This window comes from Myotis myotis, unplaced genomic scaffold, assembly GCF_014108235.1.
Source record: "Myotis myotis isolate mMyoMyo1 unplaced genomic scaffold, mMyoMyo1.p scaffold_m19_p_18, whole genome shotgun sequence".
Taxonomy (NCBI): Eukaryota; Metazoa; Chordata; class Mammalia; order Chiroptera; family Vespertilionidae; genus Myotis; species Myotis myotis.
Window position 1 is genome coordinate 29469026 of NW_023416322.1, and position 15545 is coordinate 29484570.

The 15545-nt window shown below is 49.3% G+C and overlaps 1 protein-coding gene and 1 long non-coding RNA gene across 4 annotated transcripts; one reads left to right on the plus strand and one right to left on the minus strand.

The window, feature by feature from the left end:
* Positions 1-714: 714 nt before the first annotated feature.
* Positions 715-8290, minus strand: LOC118672668. 2 transcript variants are annotated; one of them, XR_004973171.1, is made up of 4 exons: positions 8025-8290; positions 7777-7884; positions 7420-7591; positions 715-1769 (listed from the first exon to the last, which is right to left on the minus strand). It is a non-coding gene; the product is annotated as an uncharacterized LOC118672668 (long non-coding RNA). The 2 variants fall into 2 exon arrangements; XR_004973170.1 differs by lacking the exon at positions 715-1769 and having other exon boundaries at positions 6977-7591.
* A 3432-nt stretch (positions 8291-11722) lies between these two features.
* On the plus strand, positions 11723-14789 carry LOC118673226 (protein S100-A7-like). Of its 2 annotated transcripts, none has more exons than XM_036343816.1 (3): positions 11723-11880; positions 13446-13603; positions 14542-14789. In XM_036343816.1, the coding sequence occupies exons 2-3, from the start codon at positions 13463-13465 to the stop codon at positions 14722-14724; spliced, it is 324 nt and encodes a 107-aa protein (XP_036199709.1). In that variant the 5' UTR covers positions 11723-11880; positions 13446-13462; the 3' UTR covers positions 14725-14789. The 2 variants fall into 2 exon arrangements, with proteins under 2 accessions (XP_036199709.1, XP_036199710.1); XM_036343817.1 differs by lacking the exon at positions 11723-11880 and adding an exon at positions 12205-12326.
* The last annotated feature ends 756 nt before the right edge of the window (positions 14790-15545 follow it).

The following is a 15545-nucleotide window of genomic DNA, read 5'->3' on the forward strand; positions in this document are numbered from 1 at the left end:
CTCAGGAGAGTCCGCTGGCTTTCTTTCTTGACTGATGAGAGTCTTCCCTGAGACTCTCCCTTCCAAATATTTAGCAGCATCATGTACATTGCATGTTTTTCACTTGTGTTTTGTTTTGGATGAAATGGAGGGAAATACTGAATTCTGCATGTAACTCCTGGTATAGGACAGATATATTTCATGCACGAAAACAGCCTCCAGAGGCAGAGATGAGCAAGAGAATGTTAAGTCTCCCAAAATCTGTAGGCGTCTTGGGGAGGGCTTTGGACTTCCATGGATGGAATCTGCACAGGGTGGCAGTGGCAACAGACATGAAGACCCGTGTTGACCTGTAGTTAACAAATGCAATTTAGAAATTTTAATGTATAGATTCTGGTTGAGAAAAATACACAAAGACTTAAAATGTTTTGGAAGTAGGTGCTGGAAAAGTTTGAAATGGCTGGGGATGGTGTTTGTGGTATTATGGATGGATGATTCTCTAACACAGGATTTTCAACCTTTTTCATCTCATGGCACACATAAACTAATTGCTAAAAGTCTGCAGCACACCAAAAATGTATTATATTTTTTGCTGATCTGACCGAAAAAATAGGTATCATTTTGATTCATTCATACCAGATGGCTATTGTTATGTTAGCTGTTGTCATTTTTTTATTTGACAATCTAAGGGAAAAGAGGTCAGTGCCCCTGACTAAAGAGTCAGGTATTGCACATTTCAAAAATTCTTGCGGCACACCAGTTGAAAATCGCTGCTCTAATACCTGTGAACAGCACATACCAGAAGCTACCCCTGGTTTGTCAAACACATTAGTCATTATTTATGGGATGTGCTTCTTTGGATGGTGGCAGATTGGCTCTGCATTGGGAACGTTCTGGAGAACATGCCGTTCACAAATAAAATTGTTGTGAACCTGTCCTTTGAGTCAGAATTGAAACAGGCAGAGACTTGCTCCCACGTGCTTGAGAATCTGCAAGCAGGTGGTCTTTATGTCCTCTGTCCTTGGGGCCATGATTCAGGGAGTAGAGTCCTGGTTGTTATGACAGGCAATGAATATTCATGGCAGGTCAACGATGATGACTGTAATTACAGACTGAATAGTGTGGGAGGAAGTGAAATCTCAAGCTGTGGTGGAAGAGGTCAAGCGGGGGTTGCTGTGGTGAGGGAGGCCTTGCAGAACGAGTGGGGCTTGATCTGAGCTTTCGAAGGTGGAGGTCCTGGGTGGGCGAAAGGAGGAGGGAGGCATCTCCTAGGGGCACAGCCTGAAGGAGGGTGTGGGGTGGGACTGTGAGACCTGTCAGGCCAGAGCAGAGTGAGCTGGCGTGGACTGTGTGCGGAAGGCCTTGAGGGCAAGGGCAGGAGGGGTTTGGAATTGATAAGATCAGAAGCGGTGACCTATTGAGCAGGAAGTTACAGAAGGAAGAGGTCACATGTAGGAGATAGTAGACATATATTTATATTCTTTAGAAGATAGTAGGAACATGACGCCAAGCTGCATCAGTGGAAAAAGCCAAACTGGATAATCTGGGCCCCGTTTTTTCCGACCTTATCGCTCCAGACCTCCCTTTGGGGTCTGATGATCCGATTCAAGGCTCAGGTTTCCATGTGTTTGCTGTCTCTTCTTCCGTTAGTGATATAACAGGAGGCAGGAGTGCAGCCCAAGTGGGCTTCTGGACCGGAGAGCAGTTGGGATTTCTGGATGATGCCTGATGTCTGGGCTGCTACAAGGATGGCAGCTGGGAAGGAGCACTTTGTAGCAGTGAGGATACTTCTGGTTGCAAAAACACAGAATAACCAATTTAAAGTTATAAATAGAGGCTTATTATCTCACATAACAAAAGATCTGGATGTCAGAGGGTCTTGCTTTGGTTCATTCTGCTGCTCAGCTATGCAGTTACTCTGCAGTTCTTTTCGCTCCCCTCAAGAAAGGTGCTCGGCGGCAGTAAGCATGGCTCCTCCAGTGACAGTAGCTACAGTAAGAAGGAAGGGCAGGGGACGCAGTCTGCCAATGTCCGCTTCTTACCAAAGCAGGAAATCTTTCTCATAACCTCCCCAGAAGACTTTTCCTTAAGATCACTGGCCAGACCTGGTTCCACTGGCCCCTTCTACATGCAAAGGAAGCTTTGGGATGGTTTTGGCATTTCAGATTTGGGCATGGAAGTAGGGGAGGGGGCTGGTGGATGGTCGGCCACTGAGGATGACTGCTGCAACCCCAAGGATGAAGGAGTTGGCACAGAGGAGAGGAAGAAAAGTAAATTCTTGGGGCTTGCAGGAGGAAGGGGAGGAGAGCTCTTGGGGTTAAAAATGGCCTATAAATTGGGTCCCAAAGCATAACCGTGGTTGTGTACTGGGTGTGAGGAATGCCCTACCTGATTCCCTCACACGGCGCGGTGCTGGGGTTTACTTAAATCTGAGATCAAAGCCACCTCAGTCTCTCTTTTTTCTTGCCAGTTTCAACCTCAAGGACCCACCTTGAACCCACAGGGTGGAGACTGGTTTGTATCATTGTATCCTCCTCTGCGGGGAAACCCCCCTGCAGGCCAGACACTCCTGGACAAGGGTGGGAATGGGGAACTGGGACCAGAACCCCTCTCTCTTTCCTGAATTTTCAGATTCTAACATCTTGCCTTTAGCAGCCAGAGGAGAGCAGGGCAGGGGGGGCAAATAGCAGAGCCTGTCAGATGGGGGGACATGGGGACCCAATGCTCTGGTAAGGCCTATGCTGGGGAGCCTTTGGGCGGGGGGGGAGGGGGGGGGGAAGAGGATATAAACTGGATGGGGTGCTAGATGGAGGGAGGAGACCAGGTATACTCAGCAGGGAAAAGACCTAACAGGAGGATTCAAGGAATGGACCCAAAAGGTGAGCGTTTAGGAGCAAAATAACACGTCTCCTAAAGTCAGCCCATTTTGCCACCCCAGGAGGTCCCAGAGCCCCTGGGGGGCCAGTGCGCTGAGCGGGCCCTTACCCTCCTTTGTCACCTGGAACGCTGTCCTGGGCAGGGCTGTACCCCAGGGCCTGGGCTGAGCACAGAGTTGGATGGAGGTGAGGTAACTCATCTTGGGCTTGAGATGGGACCTTTTAAACATGCTTGGGGGTGAGGGTGTGTTTTCCTCTGGAACCCAACCTCCACACACTGGGATCTCCCATCCTAAAGCCTCACCTCAGAGACCCCCTAACCAATCTTGTGTGTCAGAAAATTCCCTGCTTGTCAACTAAGTAGTCAGCAAATTGCATAAGTATTGCCTCTCTCAGGAATAAATAGAGCCCCCACATTCCAAAAAAGGCATGGGTGTTTGGGTTAGGGTTCAGGACTCTGTTAAGACTTGGTTTTGGCCCTGGCCGGTGTTGCTCAGTGGGTAGAGCGTCGGCTGCGGACTGAAGGGTCCTGGCTTCGATTCCTGGTCAGGGCACATGCCTAGGTTGTGGGCTTGATCCCCCGTAGGGGGCGTGCAAGAGGCAGCCGACCGGTGATTCTCTCTCATCATTGATGTTTCTCTCTCTCTCTCTCAGTCTCCCCTCCTCTCTGAAAACAGTAAAAATATTTTTTAAAAAAAGACTTGGTTTTGCGCCTCACCAGCAGTGTAGCCTCAGGCGAGTCACTTGATTTCTCCCTGCCTGAGTCTCACCACCTGTAAACCAGCAGCATGTCCCGGGCTGTGAGGAGACTGACTCCAGTTGGAGCCACAACTCAGCCTCTGTGTGACTTCGGAGAGAGCCACCTCTTTCACTCTTTGGTTTCCTCGCCCAGAAACGGGCACTGGGTATTTAGAGAGTTAAAGCAGAGCCTGGCACCTCGTTGGCACTCTGGCACTGTTAACTCCCCCTTCTTGCTGAGTTTTGTCCTGAGTTTTGAGTCGTTGTCCACATCTGTTGCCCTAACTGCTGACAGGTGAGGGTGAAGAGCAGGAGCAGCAGTGAAAACCCAAAGCAAAGTGAGTCACGTCTCATTCCGTCACTCAGAGGGATTAACATTGGACTCTGGGGCTGGCTTAGAGCCAGAATCCAATCATCCTATTGTCCTGAGACTAAATGGGACTAAGAGGGTTTATAATCTGTGAAGAGCTGCCAGGACTGATGTAAGAATTAATCTCCAGGAAGGGAGCCCACCTGGTGGCGTCTCAGTGTCTGACCTGCTTCCCTGCCTGGTTGAGATGCGGGAGGGGAGGAAAGTCGAGTGGGTGAGAAATGGGGGAACAGCCTCGGTCCCTCTTTCAGCAGTTCGGCACCTCCTCACGTCTGGACCCAGAAGGAAAAGGACAGCTCAGCTTTTAGGATCAAGGGAGAACTTTAAAGAATTTCAAGTTGGATTTAGAGCCCCCGGGGTTTTGCAGCTTCACTCTAGTGGTTGAATGTCCCCATTCATGCCCTCGAACTCTGATTATGACTTACCCTCTTGCCACCTCCTCCAACTGCCACTACCACTGCCACTTCTGCTACTGTCGAGTCGTGACTCACAAAGAAGGTACATGAGACATAAAAATAAGCATATTTAAAATAGGTACTAAAGTTTAGCAATTAAGACCATTGACTCTAGCACTAGACTGTCTGAGTTCAAATCCAGGCTCTGCCTTTACTACTTATGTGATCTTGGGCAAATTACTTAACCCCAGTGTGCCTCAGTTCCCACATCTATAAAGTGGGGAGACAATAACAGTTCCTACCTCTTCCATGTAGTGTGAGGGTTAAAGGAGTTAAAATACAGAATGCCCTTAGAACAATACCTGACACCAAGTAAACCCTATCTAAGCATTAACTATTTGTATCCTTGGAAGCCCTTCAGGATGTTCCATTGAGATTGACTCGCCGTTTCTCAGTAAGTTTAACACAGACACGTGTTTCAGTTGTTGGGAAGGATGGCTGTTTCCTCAGATGAGGCACTTGGCTTGGGGTGAGATGCCGTGTTGTATGACAGGGATGTTTCTTTATCATTAATGATGTTCTCTGTTCAGTGAGATGATCACCCATGGAAGCTGAGATGGTCCAAGGAGCGGGGGTTTCCCACCTCCCACTCCCCACCCAGGCAGAGTCTCTAGCACTGTTTTAATTGGCCCTTTTCCTCTGCTGCTTAGATGTAGGTGGAAGTGACTGTAAGCCTGATGCCATCGCATGGTCCTGCTGCTATTGCTGCTATCACCTTCACCACACATCAAACTCTTTACTAACCACTTTACAAGTATTATCGTGTTTAACCCTTAACTCTGAGGAGTGAATACTGTTAGCCCCATTTTAAAGGAGCAGTGGCTTGTCGAGGTCACATAGCGGGGAGGGAAAGGAACTGGGATTCACATGGTGTTCGGCCCTCAGGCTAGTGCTGTTCACCGTGAGGTTACACACATCGGCTTCCTCCACTAGGTTGCTTCTTTAGCAGAGGAACAGTGTCTCCCACGTCTTTCCATCACACAAAACCCTTGCATCATGAGCCTGGCACTTGGCTCGTGTGATTTTAAGATAGTGAAAACATTGGCACATCTGAGCTCCCTTCCAGGGTGTGTCTTCCAGAATGTTCTAATTATAATTTCTATAGTATGTTCGAGCTCTTGCATCAGGAGGCCCAACTCTGGGTTTTTTCTTTCCTGGTGACTCCAGGGCAAGGATTGGTGCAGGAGACTCAGGGGAAGAGGTTGGTGGAAGGGAGTGTCATTCTACCAACACGGACGGATAGCTGGCCTCTCTCACTCCCAGTGATTTGTGCAGAGCTTTCAGCTCGGTGCTCGTGGTGTTTCGGGTGACGAGCACGTGGATGGGGTAAATACCCCATTCTTTAGATGAGATTTGCTTCCTCCTTGGTTTTACCTCAGAGACAGAGAAGAAGGCAATATCTGTTGTAGGATATACACGTGTGGATTTCTAGGTAGCAGCCCCAGAGACACTGACAAGGAGAGCTTGACCAGACCTCATCTCAGATGGTCTTAGAAAAGCAGGAGGAGCAAAGGAAGACGTATGCACACACCCACCACTCCATATAACAGATAACACAAGGATGCCCGGATTACCCACCAGCTTAAGATACAAACAATTACCAAAGACCTAAATGCAAGTGCTGAAACGATAAAACTCGTAAGAAAACATGGGAGGAAATCTTCCTGACATTGGATTTGGCAATGATTGTTTGGATACAACACCAAAAGCTCATGCAGCAAAAGAAATAGATAAATTGAACTACATTAAAATAAAATGTTGCCATGGCTGGTGTTGCGAAGTGGTTAGAGCATCAGCCCACACCAAGAGCCTCGGGTGAGGATACACACACACACACACACAACAATAAAACTGTGCATCAAAGGACACAATCAAGAGAGTGAAAAGGCAACCTATGAAACAGGAGACAATATTTACAAATTATATATCTGATAAGGGGTTAATATATGCACGATATATAAAGAACTATCAGTTAACAACAACAAGATAAACAAGCCAATTTAAAAAATGGGCAAAGGACTTGAATAGACAAGTCTTTAAAGAAGATACACAAAGGGTCAATATGCACATGAAAAGATGGTCTACATCACTAGTATTTAGGGAAACGCAAGTGTAAATCAAAACCACAAGGAGATATCACCTCACACTATTAGGATGGCTAATGTTAAAAAAACAACAACAAGTGTTGATAAGGATAGGGAGAAACTGGGACTTTTGTGCTCTGTTGGTAAGAATGTAAAATGGTGTAGCTGCTGTGGAAAACAATATGGCAGTTCCTCAAAATATTAAACATATAAAAACCATATGATTCTATAATAGAAAATAATAAGTGTTGGGGAGGACGTGAAGAATTGGAACCTTTGTGCACTGCTAGTGGGAATGTAAAATGGAAACAGTATGGAGTTTCCTCAAAAAAATTAAAAACAGAATTGCCATATTATCAGCAATTCCTATTTTCAAAAATAATTGAAAGCATGGTTTCAAAAAGTTATTTGTACACCCATGTTCATAGCAGCATTCTCCACAATAGTCAAAAGGTAGAAGCAACCCAAGTGTCTATCAATGGAGAGATAAACAAAGCAGAGTACATACATGCAATAAAATATCATTCAGCCTTAAAAAGGAAGGAAATTCTGACACATGCTACAACATGGACTTTGAGGTCATTATGCCATTAGTGACCAGGAACGTGGTGGAGGACGAGGGGCTGGGGAGAGTGAGGCAGTGAGGGAGCTGGATGAGAGAGCTGGAGAGATTTTTGTGCCGAGAACGTGAAATTTCCGGGAGAGGAAATGGCTTCTGGTAAAACTTTCTGGAGATTTCTTTATGATATTTTTATTAAATCCCTAGATTGAGCCCTTTAAGAAAAGCTTAGCTGCCACTGGAGTCAGATTTGTGCCTCTTTTGACTGTAGCTACGTGCGAATCCAGCTACATTGCTGAGGTGAGGTTGTGGGAAGAGTCCGTATTAGTTGGATTAGACCTGGCTCTGAGTAGCTTACCAGTAATTGCCAATTGAGGGATCACACCATGCCAGCTCTTGGCAACACTTGAAAGCTGACCTGCTCATCTCCTTTCTTTGCTGGCTTGTTGGGATCCTCCCCAATCTTCGATCCCTGAGGAGCTGGGATGAGGGCACATGTCTCCCTTCCTCTGCATTCTGGGCCTAGAGGTCTGAAGCAGGGTCTAGAGATAGACTGAGGCAGGAGAGGCCCCCAGGGAGCCCCCACTCTGACTGAGCCCTGCCCTGAATCAGTGCCAGCGGTGGAAGTGCACAACCTCCTCCCAAGGACCACCCAGGGAGAAAGGAGAGCTCTCACCCTCAAAGGTGGTACAGTCTGAAGGAGGAGGACACTCACGGCCTCTGCTGAGAAGGCAGGAGACACTCTGGGTAGCAGATCGGGGGTGAAGTTCTGGGTGGCAGGGCTCTGAGATGGGGGTGGTGTGGAGGGACATCAGGGATAGAGCTGTGGGGGGAAGGGGACAGAATTTGGGATGGGGAAAGGCTTGAGCAAGGCCTAAGTGGAGGGAGGAAGGGCCTGAGGCCGGGCTCCACAGCGGCAGGTTGTGCCCCGGCATATCTAGGCAGTAAGATCATCGGACTCACCTGCATTGGTTGGTGCCAACATCCAAGTGCTAACCGTTCGCAGGAACCCTTCCCCAGCGGGGCAGTGCCTATGGTATGGCAGGTGTAGCCAAGATCCTGGGCTGAGAGCAGGGGTGTGGAGGGTGAGGTTCCTGGTTCCCAGGGTGAGGAGGGGCTTTAAGACATGCCTAAGGCTGGTAGTGGTTTCTCTGGAGTCCTCCCTACAGGGGAGCTGAGGAGGAGGCAGAGTATCACCTAGGACCTCTGCCATCCCTCCTTCCATCCAACTCCTCTTCAAATCTCACCTGTCTTTCCCAGGGCCTTGCTCTCAGCTGGATGCTAATTAGTCACCCCCAAGTGTCAGCAGGTAATTAAGGAGTATTTACATTGTGATGACTTCCTAAAATTGAATACAGTTCCTCATGTAGTGGTGACCCCCAATTTAATTGTTACAAATTGAACATAATTAAAGTATAGTGATTAATCACAAAATCAATATGTAATTATATATGTGTTTTCCGATGGTCTTAGGCGACCCCTGTGAAAGGGTCGTTTGACCCCAAAAGGGGTCGCGACCCACAGATTGAGAACCGCTGCTCTAGGGCATCTGAAAGGAACATGGCCCTGCTGACACCGTGATTTTAGCTCAGTGGGACTTATGACGTCCTGAACTGTTATATATTTGCATTGTTTTAAGCCATCAAGTTTGTGCCAATTTGTTAAAGAATAGGAAAGAAATACAGGGATTTATGCTGTCTCTGGTCCCGAACTCTCATTCTCTGTCTAGTGTTACATTCCGTCCAGCCTTCCGTCACTCTCCTGACTCCCTCTTTCTACCCCGCTCAGCAGGAGCCCATTCTTGCCCTGAAGCAGTGAGACTTGAAGTTCTTTTCTGCTTATGGCATATCCCCTCTCATAAAACCACTGTCCCAGCAACTCCTCTTGTGGTTGGCCTCCTGCTCAGCTCTGAGGTTCAAGAGAGAAATGACACTCCCATACCAAGGCTGAGTAAGGTATTTTGTCCCTTCAGACTGATGGGACAAAAAACAAAACAAAACAAAACAAAAAACAGAAACTTCCATGAAGCAAATAAAGACACATCTGATGAATGCTATTATTGATGGCGAGGAATTAGAGGAGGCTCACGTGATAGGTGGGGCTTGATAGTGACATTACGGGAAGGAACATTTCTCTGACGACTGCCTGTGTCCCGGGCCAGCAACCCAGGCATGGGCTGGGACATGGCAGGGCCAGCTCTCCCTGTTCCCTCCTGTCAGAAAAGCAGGGTCCCAGAAGCCTGGCCCAGCATCACTCAGTTTCAAAGGGCAGAAATGGTGGGACACATGTTCACTCTTGGTTGCAAGGGGCACAGGGGAAGGCAAGGACAGGACTCGCAGAATGGCTTAGAGGAGACCAGACACACATGGGAGTACTGGGCACCCTAAACCCCAAGCAAACTGGGCTCTGTTAGCTCAGAAGAGGGGATTGGGTATTGGGTGGGTCATAGTTGGTGCCTGTCCCAAACCTCTCACTTTCACACTCTTGGCTCTAGACGTGTTTCTGTCCTCCTGATGTCATGTCTGTTCTGTGCTGTAGTTTTACTCACATGTCATGGTCTGGAATCTCTTTCCCTGGTTTGCTTGCTTGAACACTAGGTGTTGACATTCATTCAAATGCCTCATCTAAGGTATCTCTGTCCACTTCTCCTCCTCAGAAAGTTACCCTTCCCTCCTGGGGTTATACTGTGTGTCGCTGTACATCTCCAGCATCCACAGTTTCTATTTTATTCTTTTTGTCTTCACTTCTAAAGTGTGAGCATTGAGAAGAGATACATACGTAATAAAATTTTCTTGCCATATGTTCATCCTAAAGCACAGTGAGTGCTTAAATTTTGTACCGTAAACAAATGGTCCAGGTCTCAGCTCCAAACAGCCAAGGACAGCTGGGGTCCAGAGTCCATTGGGATGAATGAAAGAGAGGCTCAGGATAAACAGTGAATGCTTGCGAGATGGCTCCAAGTGATGGACCTGGATGTGTAGCCCATGTTGCCAAAGGACTTTTGGCTCAGGGAATGGAAGATACCTACAGCCTTTCTGGTGGTGGTGACTGATAAGGGAGATGCTAGGGTGTGACTTGGCTGTTAGTCACAAGAGTTGGAAACACTAATGTCTCTCACAGCAAATAGAGTTGTTTTGAAGTTAGTCCCTGGGACCTGGGCTCATCCTCCTCTCATTCATTGAACACCCAGGACGTACAGAACCAGGGCCTTCCCTGGGCCCTTTCCACATACCTCACCAAACAGGATGGCTGATCCCCAGGGGAACATGAGGTCAGAGGTCAAAATCCCTGGTCACCTGAGCTGGAAACCATCCAAAAGAAGACAAGAAAATGAAGAGCATGTGGTATCTGAAGCAGAATTATAGAAAATTATGTCACATCCACACAAAGGAATACTACACAATTAAGCCAGTGACCAGAGAGATCTGGTGCTGGTGCAGATGTGGACATAACTGGGGACAGAAAAGAGCTGCCTGGAGGCCCAGTGCATTGGGAGGGCCTGACCTGGGAGCTCAGCGGTGGGCCTGGTCCCAGGGTGCCCGATGCCTGAGCAGTCTCCTCACTCATGGGAGGATGTTCCAAGGGGAGCAGAGAGCAGGAACAAGGAGTCCTCAGTGAGTCAGCAGGGCCGTTCCCAGAGGTTCCCAGGCTTCATCCTGAACTCCAGGCTCCTGTCTCCTGCACCTGAACTAGAGTTTCCACAGCAGGTTGGGACACAACAGACCCCAGGGCATGGCCACTAACTCCTAAGCAGACTGTTTTGCATAAGGGAAAGAGGAACATCACTGAAGAATTTATAGGAAGGCATCATCATGGGTGGGTAGGCAACTTTGCCTAATTTCCTCCTGGCTCATTTCATGGTGGTCACCATCCCTGAGTCTAGACAGTGGCTTCCTTGGTAGGCCCCGGTGGGCCCTGGAGCTGCGAAGCGAAGTTCAAGAGTGTGGGGCTAACGCCAGAGCTCAGAGCTCTGACCTCGTGTCTTCCCTCACCTGCAGGTGATGTGCTGTTCTCTCTGTGTTCCCTGGTGTGTCACTGTGGGCCATGCCACCTCTTTCCCTCCTAGCGCTCCAGTGAGGACCCCACACGAAGACAACCCTGCCTCCCTCTCTGGACTTGGAGTTCACAGGCCCTGCAGTGACCCTAGAGGTCTAGTAGTGGGGTTAGGAGGGAGGTTTTGAATCAGGCTTTTCTGGGATCATATCTTGACCTTGCTGTCTATTAGCCTCATGCACATAGGAACTTTGCGTAACTTTTAATCCCTCAATTCCACATCCTCGACATGAGGGTAACAGCACCATCTCATAAGGTTATGAAGGTTTAAGAGGCATATCAATACAGAAGGTAAGGTGATGCCTGGCACAGATAAGGACTTATTAACCACTGGAGAGAGTTTTGTTAGATGTCAGAATAAACTGTGGAAGGACTGGGTGATGAGTAAACACAGACCATGCTGCCTTTCAGAGTCCCATCCTTTTTATGTTCAGAAACCCAGTTTTCTCTACCAAATTTTCTGTCCTATTATGACACACCCCACTGTGTTCCCCACCCTAGCCCCAGGTTAAGTGAGGGACAGAAGAAAGTTCTAGGTGTTGTCCTTTGGGAGTTGCCTGGGATTTTACTGGGACATGCTGAACACACACTCCTAGGTGTGTCACACTCACCTGAGTAGGGCAATGGTCCAGGAAGGAGACAGAAAACATGACTCCAGGGCTCCCAGATCCTGGGATGAGCCAGACGGAGCCTTATAAAAGGACCAGTCTTTGCTCAAATTCATAGCACACTCATCCTTCTCCTCAGTGATACCTTGTCAGCTCTGGTAAGTATGCACCTGACTCGTTGCCGGGGGTAAGAGGGGGTGCTCAGGGCCCAGTGTGTTCTGCTGTCTGTAGGAGTAAGGAAAGCAGTGATGGGAGAGGATTCAGGAGCCTGGGTCCAGATGTAATGGGGCTCTGCCTGTTCTGGGGCCGTGTGACTTCATCCCACGGGGTCCTGAGGTCCTCATCTATACGATGACTGCACCGATGCTCCCATTGCTCTGTTGGCTCCTCTGTGACAACTCTTTGGAAACATCCCTGGTGGGAGCGGAGGACATGGCTCTCCCTCTCCCCCTTGTCTTCTTTTCTCTCTGGACTCACCTGACTGTCAGGCCCCAGTTTGGTGAGGACCCACTGTGCATCCCAACCTTGGGAGAGTGGGTGTCTCTACCAAAGTCTTGAAGTTTCTCCTCAACCCAGGCCAGTGATGCCCACTCACCTTGCCCTGGTGAGAAGACCTGCCACTACATGGATCAGAGACCCATAAACTAAGGTTTTGGACCTCCTCCCCAGCTGAGGGAATGACCAGTGACCTTCTGTGCACAAGGCTCAGCTCTGGCCCTGGCCAAGTTGACAGAAGGCCTCAGGTGGTTCCACTTAGGGACATAGCAGCAAGGATCTTTCTCCCAGATCAGGAGACAGTGGTAGTTTTTGTTAGATGCCCACATGTGTGATCCATGCACATTTCTTGGGTGCTTTGGAAAGTCTGGGGTGTGAGGGCTGCACTGTCCCATTTCTCTGCTTGGGGTCCAGACAATTGGTGGAGGTACGGGCTTTGGGAAGTCAGACCTCTTTACTTAAATGTGGTCTAGCCTTGGGGTTCCAGAGAGCAGGGAGGCACAAAGGTCATCTGAAGGAGCCTATCTCCCCACATTCCCCCCAAGAGTCTAAAACTGAAGCAGGTATTTCTGTTTATTTCAAATATGATGCCAATTCTGGTCAGCAGTCCCTTTTTCCCACTGGTGGGGATGGTCCAGGAAAACCTCTATGGGAGCTCAGGACAGGGCTGTGCTTCTCTGTTCACACTCACCATCCTACTCACACTCCCCGTTGGGAGCCTCCAGGGCCCATTTCATTTAGAACTTGCTTTATGTTCAGGATGGACTCCTCTGGGATCTTGTTCCAAGAGCAGCCCAGGGTGGGTCAGACCAGACTAGTCAGGAAGTTATTCTGTCTCGGTGACTCCAACCCTGATGTTGACCCTGGAGGAGATGGATTTGATGTTCTTTGAAGAGTGGAGTCATCCTTAGTTGGCTCAGGTCCCAACTAAGACTTCAGTCCTTTTCCGTGTGGTTGACCCCTACCCTCTCTGCTTCTGCCTCCTGTGGTTCCGTCCACAGTGGGCTTCTGTGTTCTCCCCCATCTCTTCTGGGCCCTGACCTGCATGGCCTTGGTCACACTCTCCTCCTTGTGAGCGTCTCATCCCACCTCCTAGGGTGATACAGTTCCTTCTGCTCCCACCTGAGCCTCACTTCACTGGATGCTCAGTTCCCATCCCGTTGTTCTGACTTAGGGTCCCTCACCTGGGGGGAAAGATAACAAAGGTCCTCATCTTTCTCTCTGGCAGCTTCCTCGAAAACCAAGATGAGCCAAACTCAAGTTGAGAAGTCCGTGATGGACTTGGTCGTCCTGTTCCACAAATACACCAAACCTGATGACAAGATTGACAAGCGGGGCCTGCTGAAGATGCTGAAGGAGAATTTCCCTATATTCCTCAAATCCTGTGTAAGTCTGGGTGACCTCTCCAGGTCCTGGCATGCCAGAGGACACTTTGCTGTGGGACCTTGGACAAGTCAATCCCATTCTCTGATCCTCAATATTCTCATCTGCAAAAAGGCCTAAGAGGACTTTCCTGACTTATTATCAGGATGAAAGAGATGATACATGTGGCCAAGTGTAAAGGCATCTGGAGATCAAGGGTAGTTATCAGGTGGTGAAATAGGAGAGTAAAGAACGGGTCCCCTCCCACTTGTCACTCTCCATCCAGGAGACTGAAGCCCAGAGGCTCAGGCTCTGCCTCTAGAAGCCTCCATTAGGTTCTCTGAGTTCCAAGGGAAGGTGATAGAAATCCCATGGCTGATAAAATTTAACACCTTTCATTACAATGAAAGAGCTCATTCAGAGACCTGATTTAGTCTGACAGTTAGAATGCACTGAACTGAAAACAAAAAGGGAGGCTACTAGGTGACACAGAGAGTAGGTGAGCAAAAGAGGGCACTGAGCATGGAAGATTCAGGAAGGCAAATAGGAGATAGGAGAGGAGGGTTAGGAATGAAGAGACAAGGATAGGGCCTATCTCTAGTTTCTGGATAAAACTTAGGTAGATGGGGTCCTGGAAGTAGATGGGGGGAGTGGGTCTGGGTCTAAAGACCACCCACCCACCAGCTCATTGATCAGAGCCTCACCACTACTAGGTCTCTCATTCATGTTGACACTTGGGCCAAAGAATCTCCCTCAGTGACCTGCAGGGTAATGATAATGTCCCCCCCCCCCGCCACCTCCCCCCCCCCCCCCCCCCCGGCATCCCCAGGACCCCCACTGACTCACACCATCTACACCTGTGCAGCCCCAGGTCTTCTCTCCCCCTCTCTGCCTCCTCTCCTCCTATTCTACCCATAACACTTTTGGGATTGAATTTGTCTTGTTTCGTGTCTTCCCCACAGGACAAAAAGGGCAATGATTTCTTGGACCATATCTTTGAGGAAAAGGACAAGAATAAGGATAAGAAGATCGAGTTTTCCGAGTTTCTGTCGGTGTTGGGAGTCATAGCCACCGACTACCACAATCAGAGCCACGGAGCCCCGCCCTGTTCCGTAACCCCGCCCTGTTCCGGTGGAGGACACTGAGCCCAGCCCAGCCTGAGGCCCCTAGAAACCACAAGAAACAATAAAGTGTGTCTTTTGCCCAGATACAGCCTGTTTCCTGCTTTTCTTTGGCTACTTATGCTGTCAGAACCGCCCCTTCTTGGTGAATGTAATTGTGGGTTCTCCATGGGGGGACTTTCTAGGAATGTGCCAGGTGGGTGCCCTCCCTTTGGCCCCCAGCATAACTGACCACCTCTCTCAGCAGGGCCTCTGTCCACCTCTGCCCCTGCTCCCTAGTGCAGCCAGCGTGCCAGGTCCCAGGGTCAGCAGTGCAGAGCATTCTGCTGGCCCAGCCATGCTTTTCCTTCTCAAGCCGTGATCAGCATTGGGTGATCCAGGAACTGAAGGGAGCAGGAGCCGAGGGAGGTGTGAACACGATGCCTCATGCCCACGCGCTCCTGCCCAGCATGACCCCAGGGGCATAGGGGAGATGGCACCATTGAAAAAGGCATTGGGTGGTAGCCTTTGGGGGCACATGGGCACTGGTCACTGAATGGGACACTCAGCAGTGCCCAGAGGACTGGATCCCTTGTCCTGTGTCCTGTAGCCTATCCCTGGGCATGTGTGTGTGTGTGTGTGTGTGTGTGTGTGTGTGTGTGTTAGCCTGTGTGGTGTCCCTGTGGGGGTGATCCAGCCACCCTGTCTGCTGAGCTGATCCTCGCAATGGTTTGCTAAATGCTGGGAGCTGGGTGTCTCAGGAAAGCACAGAGTGATGGCTGTTCCAGGCATGCGGAGTAAAGCTAGTGCTGGAGTCCAGAGAGTGTCTGGGCAGCAAGTGAGAAGACAGGACTGAAGAGGAGCGG